The sequence below is a fragment of the Aulonocara stuartgranti genome (assembly GCF_965226115.1).
Source record: "Aulonocara stuartgranti genome assembly, chromosome: 12".
Classification (NCBI taxonomy): domain Eukaryota; kingdom Metazoa; phylum Chordata; class Actinopteri; order Cichliformes; family Cichlidae; genus Aulonocara; species Aulonocara stuartgranti.
Genome location: NC_138948.1, coordinates 27,522,045 through 27,534,507, shown reverse-complemented (window position 1 = coordinate 27,534,507; position 12,463 = coordinate 27,522,045). Strand labels below are relative to the sequence as shown.

The following is a 12,463-nucleotide window of genomic DNA, read 5'->3' as shown; positions in this document are numbered from 1 at the left end:
CAGAGATGAGGGAAAATAGTAATTCTTCTTTTCTCCCTTTTGTCACTAAATTTCATGTGTTCAACCCAATGCAACACTATCAGCGGTACTCAGAGAGATAGCCTAAAATGTGCTCGACTCAACTGAACCACGAATTACTTCAGTCAGTGTATCAAAAAACATAAGCGCATAATCATACCAAAAATAACTCTGCCTCTTCTTTCAGTTTGTCAGTAAATGCAACAGCAAACCTGATTGGGAACAAAGAAACACTTCATTATCACTGCTGTGCGAGGCATTTCAGCAAAACAAGAATTTTCACTATAGGCAGTAAATTATAGCCTTTTACAAGTCATAATGATTTTGACAACAATAAAAGGGGGGAAAAAGCTGTGCTAACAACACTAAAACACAGAAATCTGCAGGCAGAGCAGTATGAGAGCAGAAAAACTGCTTGTAGCTCGAAGCGAAAGGATTTCAGTACAAAAAGAGAAAGAATACAAGCTGGAAAATGAAGGGAATGTAGAGCAAAGAAACAAAAACGAAACAAAAAAACTGAAAGAAGATACTAATTTTCATTTGTAAGTGTGCATTATTAAATGGGCAAACAAGCCCTGGGCAGTGATGGGACTTTATGATCAAGGTTGGGATGAGATGGCACTAATAGTGGGAGGCGGGTGGATTGAGATGTTTAAAGCTTTGGAAAACAGGCTCTCGCACATTCCTCTAGAACAGGGATGGGCAACTCCAGGCCTCGAGGGCCGGTGTCCTGCAGGTTTTAGATATCACTCTGGGTCAGCACACCTGAATCCAATGATTAGTTCATTACCGGGCCTCTGGAGAACTGCAAGACATGTTGAGGAGGTTTAGCCATTTGAATCAACTGTGTTGGATCAAGGACACATCTAAAATCTGCAGGACACCGGCCCTCGAGGCCTGGAGTTGCCCACCCCTGCTCCAGAGGTCTTTTTCTAGATTTACTGCCATCTACTTTAATCAGCTAGAAAACTGAGACACTTCAGTGTGATGTCGGCTTGGATTAGAGCATAAAATTTAGATTAGCCAGATTAGCCATTAGCCTGCTAAACTAGTGGTTAGCTTGAATTCTTTCAGTCTTATTCTTTCCATAGATTGTTTATTAAAGATGGACGTAGTCTCAGTAGTTTGCGAGGTCGTGCTTTGAAGCCATTTTGGTATTTTGAACCTGGACATGATGAGGGAGGCGTGGACCTGACTGATAAACTAAAGGACGCTGCACAACGATTCAGGAGGAACCTCTCAGCCATAAGGTAGCTATGTCAGCAGAGCACACGCTGCTTTATCCTCTTGTTTGACTTTAATTGGGAAAAATTTGCAAAATCAACATCATGTAGTTTCCAGTAAGATTTTAAATTAGCAACTGAGTCTATAATCAGCAAACTGTTTACCTTTTAATTATTTTTACTTTTAATTGTATTTATTAAATTGTTTTACATTGATTTATTTAAAAAAACAAAAACAAAACCCAAATAAAAAAATTTGGATCAAGAGGTTCGAGGGTCTATGCTAATGATGTGCAATGCCACTGATTTTCTTTTCGATACCAAATAAAATTCCGGTACTAAATAAGGATAATAAACTTAATGTGTTTGGAAAATCAAAACAAAAAGTAGTGTATTTCCAATTATACCTTTATAATGAATACAAGACATCAGACTACTTGTTCTTATTGTTTAATTATGAAGAACAAACAAAAAAAAAAAACCCTGAAAACTCAACACCTACAGTTTACAATATTCAATTAACAATCAAAAATTAATATGAATGATTAACAATAATAATAATAATAATAAAGCTGAGGAACATTTTATTAATACATGTTATTATCTATCTTACATATGAAATATTTTAAGTTGAATTTGTTATTTTTTAAAGCCTACAATGTCTGTTTTACTGCAAGTAGGCTGTATATTTAATGACACCTACCCAATATAATCATTTTAAAAGCTCTACAATTCTAATAAATGGGATTTCATAGTTTTAAGGATGCGGAGAATTCCCACCACTTATACATCAACACAAAGCCTAAGCCTAGATGTAAGTCACTTTCCAAAATTTAGCAAAGTGCTACACGCAGGTGACGATTTAGGCGATCCCAATAATATCATTACTTTCATTTTGTTCTTGTGAATCATAATCTACAAATTCACTCCAAATTGCAAAAAAAAAAGAATGAAAATCAATTCCAGAATATAAATATCTGTTATTGGTGGAATCAATCAATGTTTAAGTATCGATCTACACACCGCTAATCCATGCAAACAGCTGTCTCGTCCCCTCCTGATCATTAGAAAGAATTCTGACTTGAAGCTATGTCCATCCTTTAAATACAGTCTATGATTCTTCATGCCCCAGAGGCCAGAAGATCTTGTACAGAGCCAGAGTTTTTGTGTTGTTTTTTTTTTTTACCCCCAGTGAAAACCTGGAATTTATGTATTGAAGGAAAAAAATATTTTAAGCTTATATTCAGACAGCAGTGTTACTTGTGATTTGTTGTTATATCCAAGACTGAATAAAATACATAAAAATCACATGATTAGTGGATTAGAAGCTTTCTCATTTCATGTGAATAATTTTAATAAAAGATATGAAAGTGGTGACATTTACTTCCTGCTCGCACTTCAGGTTGGAGACATCTGAATCAAACCTTTATAAAAAGGAAGTTGGCAAAAATATGATATGACACATTACTAACATACTAGATATTAAATATGGATAAAGTCATGATTAATGATAACTGTCAAATTTGATATAATCAGCAGGTCCTTCTCATGGGAGACATGTTACAGGGTATTTCCTGTAATGAGCAGTCCTCTTGAAATGACACTCCAAAAATATAATGCATACATGATTAACGGCATGTGTAGGAATGAATATTGATGAGATTTTATTGATTGCAATGCACTTTTAAAAATCTTCTCAGTGACGTAACGCACTGTAGAAACAGAGCAGAAAGAAAGGCCTGCATCCGACTTGGTTGTGGAAAAGCTTCCCTGCATTGAGTTTGACCTCAGTGCTTTGCAATGCACAAATGTAATAAACGCAAGAACTGATAAGCTTCTGCTAAATTGGACAATTTGAATTTCTTAGCTAGAACTGATTTTCCATTCCCACCTCTAATGCATCTGTGCTCCTTGTCCTATCGTAAGACGCTAACAAATGTGCTGTAGATGCAGCCTCCTAGTCTAATTAACAAAGCCAACAGATGATGCTGATATCACATTATTTATAATGTAGACTCTTTTGCAAATTGTGACTTTTCCGTTATTTTAAATGAAACTTTTCCAAAATCATTTTATAAATGGTATGGAATATGTATGATATGAAGGACTAAAGTTCATGTACTAAGTTTGGAGCCATCCGGAAGTTTTAAAATAGGAATTTGTAACAGTACAACATCACCTGGCTTTCAGTAGCACCTGTTCCATAACCACACGCTTCTGCTCCACTTTCACATCTTCATTTATGTCTGTGCCGCCAAAGATTACGCCAAAGGGTATTTCAATATCTATTGTAAAGAACAGACATAAAACAAAAAGGCAATGTGGGACTGAAAGCTGTACATTTGAAGACCCATTATGTGACAGCAAAAAAGAAAACGGATTTAAAGTATACAGCTGATAAGTAGATGATATAACAGCAAGTCAGTTTACCCATGAGAAGTCTGCCCGCTTTGAAAAGATGAATAGCCAGTGCAGCTTCAAACTTGGGATGTTCAGAGACCAGATTTACCACATCAGCAGGAGACTGAAACTCTCGTGCGTCTCTGAGCTCGCAAGTGTGTCCTGCTGACTCAATGTAGGACCTAAAACATAAAATTAACATTTGCTTATGGAAGGCAGGAAGGAAGACTGAGCGGTTGAGCAAATTCATAATGGTTAAAGCCAGGAAACGTCTTCCGCTATTTTAGCTATTTTAACATGAAACTGTAGACGGACAAGTGTTACCAATCACATTAAATTAAGCTCAGTTCCTGTTAAGAACAGAAGCCAAGGTCACCGGCAACACCCGAGTTTACTGCTACTCATCTTAAGGTGTCTCATTACACGATAAGGTTTGTATTTGGAGCCAACTTGTTACACTTATTTCACAGTGAAGTGATTTTACCAACAACACTTGCCCTGATGAAGTTAAATACTCCGTTATTGCGTCATAGTGTCACGCGCTAATTAATGAATCATACCAGCTATAAGAACCAGCTACACTTAGCAACTATGTTTGTTACCTTATTCTCTCAGCTGTAGTATGGTTCCCAGTTTTGGGGTTGAGACAGGCAAGGAAAAGTAATTTCATATCTCCTATGAAAGCAGGGCTGACGTGCTAATTAGCTACTTAACGCGAAATATTCGCAAAAAGCTGACGGCACCGATCGGGACATCTGCGTTTCAATGAGCTCGCTTAGCCGAGCTCCAATTACATTTCCTTGTCCGTAACTTAACACGTAGCAGCACCTAAGGGCAAGGCTGGTTCATGTTAGGGTTGCAAACAGACCGTCTAATGTAGTGCACCATGCTTGTAATGTTTACAAGTCCGTCTTCTATACGGCCCCCTGGAAACATGACTGTAAGCGGCGAAGTGCTGCCAGCCAATTTCACTTCATTTTCTTCTTACTTTTTTTTGTTATGCCCATCCCCAAACCCCAAACCCTGTTGGTTCATGTTATATAATAACAGAATCAGCCGTAGCCAAAAAAAAAAAGAAGATTAAATTGCACTGCAGTGCCACTTCCTTCTCCCCTTGCTTAGCTCTGCGTAAGCGGAACAAATCCCTATATCACATGGATGGTGTTGCGCGCCTCGATTTGCAGTACCCGTCGCGTAAGTTTCATTTTCAGATCGTCTCCACAGCAACGCAAGAGTGACAGCTTTTGACTGAGCTATGTGTCACGCGACAGAACTGTGACATTGTTTTTCTGTTGACACCCAGTTCTCTTTTCATAAAGTTCAGCTTTTAGACAGTACAAACGAAACATTTGAGCGGTTAGTATGATCTAGATTGATGGAGACAACCGAAGACCTCTGGGACGTGTTTCTGTCATTAAAGGTAAGGTAATGAGAAACTTTAACAAGCTGATGTGGTGTTTAAGCTAGTTTACTTCAGGTTTGTAATAAGCTAAAAACCTATATGACAAGAAAATGGGCTCTTTGACAATTTAGATGTTGTGAATCCGGTACAGTTTTTTGTGTTTGTGCTGCGGTGTCACCGTTTGGTTTATATTTGTGTTTTATCTTCAGGTTTGAACTCTTAAAAATAAGGAAGAAACTCCATTCCACTAAGTTGGGCGAGAATGGCTAACAACAGGGACGCCAATGAGAGCACCCCTCTTTTGGACTCAGACACTGAGAGCAGACCTTCACCACCGTCAGTCTTCGAGGGAAGAAGACTGGCATGTGCGGCCATCCTGCTGGCCGAGTCACTAGAGAGGATTGCTTTCTATGGCATAACGTCAAACCTGGTTCTTTTTCTGAATGGTAGTCCTTTTTATTGGGAGGGCACTCAGGCGAGCCAGGCACCACTCATGTTCATGGGAGTAACTTACCTGATTTCACCATTTGGAGGCTGGTTGGCCGATGCATACCTCGGAAAATTCTTGACCATTGCTGCAAGTTTGGTTCTGTACATTTTTGGCATGCTGTTTTTCCCTTTTATTTCAAACGAGGGCACCAGGATACACCTGTGCGGGGAAGAAATGGCATTTCCTGTGCAGCCTGCTGAGTGTCTGAACACAAACGTTACCACTCCAAAAAACGTTACCTGCCCCATTCGTGCCCCATATTGTGGCCCAGCAGTCTATGGTGGACTTTTCTTAATTGCCTTAGGTGTGGGTACTGTGAAGTCTAACATCACTCCATTTGGGGCAGATCAGGTAGAGTATAAACAGCACTACTACGAGTTATTACAGTTTGTATTAATTAGTTAATACCTGGAATTTCCTGTTACCAGAAGGCTATAACCTGAACCATTAGCTTTCTGGAATTGGCTTGTATAAAATATGTAGTGGGGACATCAATGAAGTCAGACATGTGATGGGACTTTAGCTGCGCCATGACATTTCTCTGAGACATGCTCTTGATTATCATGGCTACTCATGGCTGTCACCATTAAAAACTAAACATTTTGAAGCATCTTGTAGAATAGACAACACATCTCTCTGGAACACATGCACAAACGGAGACATTTATAAACACTTCTTCAATTGTTCTTAGTTGGTAATAAGAAGTGAAACACACATCTGTCAGTTTAGTATCAAAATTATCTAGAGGGCCCTCCACAACATGCAATCATGGAAGTGGGAAAGTTCATCAATGGGGTCATTGTTTCTCAGAGTTATCTAATCAGGAAAGGATAAAATGTTTCAAGGGGAGCTGGCAGACTGAATATGATTAGTGCAATGTTATGTTCAAATACACAACACACAAAAGACACTGCTTTTTTTTTTTTTTTTGGTAAAAGTCCACTAACCTTAAAGCAAACGCAATGCACCATGAGGTTACTTTTTCCTGCGTACTGAAACTGAAAGTTTTACCTCATACAGACAAAATTTTCCCATTAGTGATCCTCCAACTGAAAGTCCTTGGTGCGTGGGAGATTTGAATATTTAAGAGAAACAGAAGAGTCCCTGTTAAAATTGGCCTCATTCCTAATAACGACACCCTCTCACAGCGTAAAAAAATTATCATACTGATTGTTGTGATTTCCCCTTTTAAATACAGTGCATTTGCATGAAAAAAAAAGTTTGTGACCTCTTTGGAATTACCAAACCTGGACTTGCAGTTTTGTCAGTCATGATACTTGGTCTGATCTTCAGTGACAATTGTAAAGAAACACAATCTGACTGAACATATAGCACAAAAAGTTGGATTTATATTATTTTATTGTTTGTAGCAACTCGTTGTTGAACCTCCTTTAGCAGCTACAGCTTTCACATGGGGGCTGTTTCCGGTAGCTGCTCATAAGACGATTTAATGTTTGTTTGCTAGTTCACCCAACCTTTCCTTTAAAACACAGACAGCTGCTCTTTAATTCAGTGATAACAAGCTATCCAAACAATGATGTTGGTTCAACCAGACTTTAAAGTTGGGATGATGGTGTTGTCCACCTTTTGATAAATCTCTTCATGCATCACTGATCTAGAAATGTCATTAAAAATTTGTAGATCTTCTAAGCTTTCCAACTAATGGCCGGGTCTGGTTGTTTTGCTAGTAGTGTGTTTTCCCTTGAACCCTGTTATCCAGTTGTGGAAATATCTACAGGTGTTACCACTCGGAGACAGATTTATTTTAATTGTAAATATTTCATTAGTTTTATTTTGTGTTGAGAGTTTATTCATATTTAGTTGAATTTTCATTATGTAGGGGTATTTGTCAGGGAAATATTCAAGAAATTTAGAAGAAGTATCACTATAAAAACACAATTTCTGTGTCATGTATTCACACTACACCAAAACATTCTAATGTGTGTTGCTCTGACAAAGACTAAAACATATTTCCTCTTGTAGTTTCCTACTTTTTGCGTTAAGTTTAGTTTTTATTTCAGGTAACTTAAATGTTTTTGTAACTATAGTCTTGCTTCAGGTCTTTAGAAAAAAGCTTTTATAGCCTTTTGTAGCTTCATATATCTCTAAATGCTTTTACAATCGAGAGGGAGGTGTTCATCGTTTATGTTAACAATCAAAAGTCAGACTTTTATGCCTTTTTTATATGGGGGGCACCCCAACAACCACCCAGCATCATTTTCTTAATTGGATACCACTGAGGTTCACACAGAGTTGCGAGTTTAGTTAAGTTGTGTTTACTATAATTGTGACCTATATGAAGCCTGGACAACATTTTATGATTAATCATTGCAGAAATCCCAGTAATTTCAGACAACTGACAAGAATTTATTTTTCCAACTATGCCATGAGGGAATTACTTTCATAACTGACTCTGCACAAATGCACTGATGAACCCCAGAAAAATTTATGCTGAATATATTGACCTTATGTTCAGCATGTTTTAGCTGTACCAGCATCGTTTGTGCTTGTATATAAGCGACATATCCATCAGGAATTGAGAAAATCTTTTCACTCAAAAGAATAACTGTATGTGGGATGGATCGGATGATAATATTATGTGTTGGCATAGACAGCTATTGAAGCGTTACTAAGCCAATATTATAACCTTTAATTGTAACCTTTTAAAGAATGCTAAAAACTACAATAAGCAGATAAAGAATAAAGAAAACGTTGCTTCTATTGTTATGCTCATTTCACTCAGCTGAGATGATAAAATGATAAAGTTATTATAAAGTTTGCACAGTATTGCTATGTATATTTTACCATAAATGTGGCAAACGTGTTGACTCATGCAAATTGGTATTCAGCTTGTGATCACTGTTTCTCTTTGTTAGTGACAGTTCACGGTTGTGTTTTGATCATTTTAGGTTTTTACAAACTGTACTTTGTACTATATGTTATAGCTTTGAGTCATGCAGCCATAGTTTAAATCAATTTAAACCCTGTTTCTTGGCTTTGAAACCTAATCTTTTATATCAGACGACTTGTGACTTCACTTATTTTTTTATAACAATCAGATGCTGGTAGTTAACTTACAAACTCATGACAAACCACTGTTGCAAAGTTCAGAGTACACTTACTCTTCTTACACGCTCTTTTTGTTTGGATTAAAGAAAAGAAAAAATGTCACCCTGTGCTTTGTGTGCTCGCAGGTCAAAGACAGAGGACCAGAGGCCACTCGCAGATTTTTCAACTGGTTCTACTGGTCTATTAACTTGGGTGCCATTCTGTCACTGGGAGGTGTGGCCTACATCCAGCAAAACGTTAGCTTTGAGGTTGGCTACATCCTTCCTACTGTGTGCCTTGGGATCTCTTTCCTGGTCTTTCTCCTGGGGCGTATGGTTTTCATCAACAAGCCCGCAGATGGAAGTGCCTTTACTGACATGTTCAAGATCCTGGCTTTTGCCTGCTGTTCACAGAAACCAGTGGAGCCAAACCTGCTCCGGTAAGAGTGACATTTCATACAGTAATTAAATACATATACAAACAAAGCACACCCAGATCAGTCTCAGTGGGACAGCTTCCTAAAGTAGTGTAGTGACGTTAGTTGGATGGTGACTGTGAACCAGTGGAATAAAATGGCTCTATTTTATTGGTAGAGCTTTATGTTAAAACCTCCTTTGATCCACCTGTATAATTCTTTTTTCCCCCCATTGGTTCAGGCATTCATCTTCGTTCCATGTGGTTAAGTTATTCTGAAGTGCGGATACTTGACTTTGAACCAAAGTAGCACTATTAGCTCATAAACTTGACATTGAATATTTTAAGTTGGGCAGTCCTGCTGCCTTTCAAGAATTTCTTATTAAGACATTTTCTCCAGAGATGGGGATTATAGGCTTTAGAAAAAAAGTTTCTTTCATATCTCTAGAAGTGCTGTTGTTAAAGGCCGAGAGATTCACATAAAAGGCTGGTTAATTTCCCACTTAAAGAGCACAGACCAATTCTAGTTTATTCTGGATTTATTTTTGCTTTATGCCATTAATTACACTGTATTTTTAAACTATTTCAATCAGGTTAATGTTTATTAAATTTTTCCTGTGAAACAGCAAACCGGCACTACTGGACAGTGCCAAAGTGACTTACGGAGGGAAATTTCCTGAAGAGAAAGTAGAGGAAGTCAAAGCACTGGTGAAGGTCCTTCCGGTTTTCTTTGCTCTTATTCCGTACTGGACTGTATACTTTCAGGTAAGATCAGCCGATATAAAGTTAGATCCAAACATTAACACAGTATTGCGCATGATGAGAAATGCAAAGTGAGAACACAAGAGATAATGTGCACACATTATCAGGTAAAACATTGTTTGTGTCAAAACTGGAGAAGAATGGTGTGCACCAGACACCCTGGTGATCACAAAGTGGAGAACGACTTCACGCTGAGACTTTAATCTCCTTTTCGCATTACAGATGCAGACAACGTACATCCTGCAGAGCCTCCATCTGAAGATTCCTGATACAACCCCAAACAGCACTTCTGACTTCTCTAAGGTAAACTGAAGTGGAGACACTCTCCTGCACCTCTTTCCTGTTTAATTAACAATTTTAGTGCCAGTGTGCTCTGACTTGATTTGTGCTGTGGCACTCTTAACTGTTCTCTAATTCTCTGTAGTTAAACATAACAGCGTGGAGCTCTAGCCTGCTTTCTCACAAGTGGTTTTGATCTATATTTTTTACTGCTGAAACTAAAGGAGTCAGTAGGCCACTGACACACAACAGCTGGAGGCAGCAGCAAAGGCTGATAATGCAACGGGGATTAAGTGAGAACTTCATAGACTAATACCTCACAGATTAGCAACTGGCTGGCATTGTATCTCACCACAGCAGCGCCTCCACCTGTTTCTGTTTGGCAAATTTTGCTGGTATACCTGTCTCTCACTTTGCCTGATTCTATTTTCAGTTTGGCAAATTTAAGTTTTCGTTTTATAGTGGCACTAGAAAATAGAGAAAATTGGGTAGCAGGGAAGGACCAGTGGAGTGACATTCAGTAAATGGTCCAGCAAGGAATGGAGGAACCAGTGCTCAGGCATTTGTGCCTATGTGATACACGCCCAATACTTGTCTATCAGGACAACTGTAGTAGATTAGATGTTGAGCGCTGCGGTGCTTTGATGACTGAAAATCAAAAGGTTCAAAAGCAATGAAATTAACTTGAGTAGTAACAGCAGCTTATGTAGTGCAGTAAGTCTGTTCATATTTCTGAACAGGCATGCTTGAGGTGATTGTGAAGTGTACCGACTTCACAGAATTGTGAAGTGAAACACTTGTCGGTAAACCTCGCAGTCTGAGTTAGTGCTCTTGAAAAGCCACAAAAATACTCGACTTGGAACATCGTGAAACTATGTTACATGGCTTTGTTTACTTGTGTAACATGTTTACAACTGTGTTTAAGAACTACATTTCTACAAAGTTTTCCTAAGTGCACCGTTTATCTGGTAGGAAAAAATGGAACTAGGCCCTTCCTGCTACCGGCCTCGACATTTGTCATTATCAAAAGGGAAGTGAGAATAGATGTCTCGTCTCACCTGACACATTTCAGTGGCCAACCTGAACAAAAACTGTCTCTTTGGAGAAATGGCACCCATACTACTATAACTACTACTCTGAGGTTACAATTTATGAATTTAGAGTAATTTTTTGACTAGTTGCTTTATTTTTGGGTTTGATTGGCAATTTGAAAACAAAACTACGTGAATTTGAAAATCACATTTTAAAATTAAAACTGTTTTCATGGTAACCCACAATAAATTCAATACTTCATGCCCTGTTACTCGTTCAGAGGATAAACAATGTATTATTCGTCTGCAGAGATTACATATTTCTATAAGCTTTTTTTTTCTAATCTGTTACAATAGATTATAAGGGTTAGAGCAGTGAAGCTGCAGGAAACTTCATTACATGGTTTAGAAATCCCCCCAACGTCTCACACCAACTTGGACATAGTAATCAAGTATATGTTTCTGCAGTTATCTCAGAAATGCTTTGCAGTGATCTAAAATTATTTGTTCCATTGTTCTTCTGTCTTTAAATTTGTTTTTTTAATTTCTTAAAAACTTGTTTTTAAAATCTCTCAATATCTCAGTATTAAGTTAGGCGTATGTACAAACTCTGATCTTAAGGTGTAAAGAAAATTCTGTGATATTTGCAAACGATCGTAATGCTTAGATGCTGAAATTTGAGTCACACATTAACATGTGTCCCTTGAGCTTATGCGCACAGGATCATTGTTGCAAGTCTGAAAACTTGAATCTCAAAATTGGATTCATGTGAAAGCCAGTTGAAGCCCGAAATGTGATAATGATCAGCCATGCATGATGTTTTACAGCAAATAGATTTTTATTTTATTTATTTATTTTGTCAATTCACAGTCCAAATGTAAACAAAAACACTGGGTTACTACTGCTACTGGGTTACTACTACTACTACTAATGTTTGAAAATGCAGAACTGTGTAGAGTACACAAAAGAGGCTGCAGACATTTGCTGGAAGCGTGTGGTGGCTTCTCCCAAACTGAATGGCCATTGCAATTCACACAGTTGTGCGCTCTCAGAAACAGCCACGTTGTATATCTACAGGGAGTGCAGAATTATTAGGCAAATGAGTATTTTGTCCACATCATCCTCTTCATGCATGTTGTCTTACTCCAAGCTGTATAGGCTCGAAAGCCTACTACCAATTAAGCATATTAGGTGATGTGCATCTCTGTAATGAGAAGGGGTGTGGTCTAATGACATCAACACCCTATATCAGGTGTGCATAATTATTAGGCAACGTCCTTTCCTTTGGCAAAATGGGTCAAAAGAAGGACTTGAAAGGCTCAGAAAAGTCAAAAATTGTGAGATATCTTGCAGAGGGATGCAGCAGTCTCGAAATTGCAAAGCTTCTGAAGCGTGA

At 38.1% G+C, this 12,463-nt stretch overlaps 2 protein-coding genes across 5 annotated transcripts in view; one reads left to right on the top strand and one right to left on the bottom strand.

The window, feature by feature from the left end:
- Nucleotides 1-4,678, bottom strand: part of glt1d1 (glycosyltransferase 1 domain containing 1) — a 36,285-nt gene extending 31,607 nt beyond the window's left edge. Inside the window, exons 1-4 of one of the 2 annotated variants that reach the window (XM_082555929.1) lie at nt 4,510-4,678; nt 3,672-3,823; nt 3,421-3,526; nt 179-230 (exon numbers count right to left, since the gene is read on the bottom strand). In XM_082555929.1, the coding sequence (XP_082412055.1) occupies nt 179-230; nt 3,421-3,526; nt 3,672-3,823; nt 4,510-4,577 (378 nt within the window). In that variant the 5' untranslated portion in view covers nt 4,578-4,678. Of the gene's footprint in view, nt 1-178; nt 231-3,420; nt 3,527-3,671; nt 3,824-4,243 lie in introns of both variants that reach the window. The other variant, XM_082555928.1, reaches the window with a different exon arrangement.
- slc15a4 (solute carrier family 15 member 4) overlaps nt 240-12,463 on the top strand; it is a 35,092-nt gene continuing 22,868 nt past the window's right edge. Inside the window, exons 1-5 of one of the 3 annotated variants that reach the window (XM_082555927.1) lie at nt 240-1,268; nt 5,253-5,884; nt 8,728-9,020; nt 9,622-9,760; nt 9,980-10,060. In XM_082555927.1, the coding sequence (XP_082412053.1) occupies nt 5,306-5,884; nt 8,728-9,020; nt 9,622-9,760; nt 9,980-10,060 (1,092 nt within the window). In that variant the 5' untranslated portion in view covers nt 240-1,268; nt 5,253-5,305. Of the gene's footprint in view, nt 1,269-3,852; nt 4,073-4,864; nt 5,062-5,252; nt 5,885-8,727; nt 9,021-9,621; nt 9,761-9,979; nt 10,061-12,463 lie in introns of those variants that run through there. The other 2 variants (XM_082555926.1, XM_082555925.1) reach the window with 2 other exon arrangements.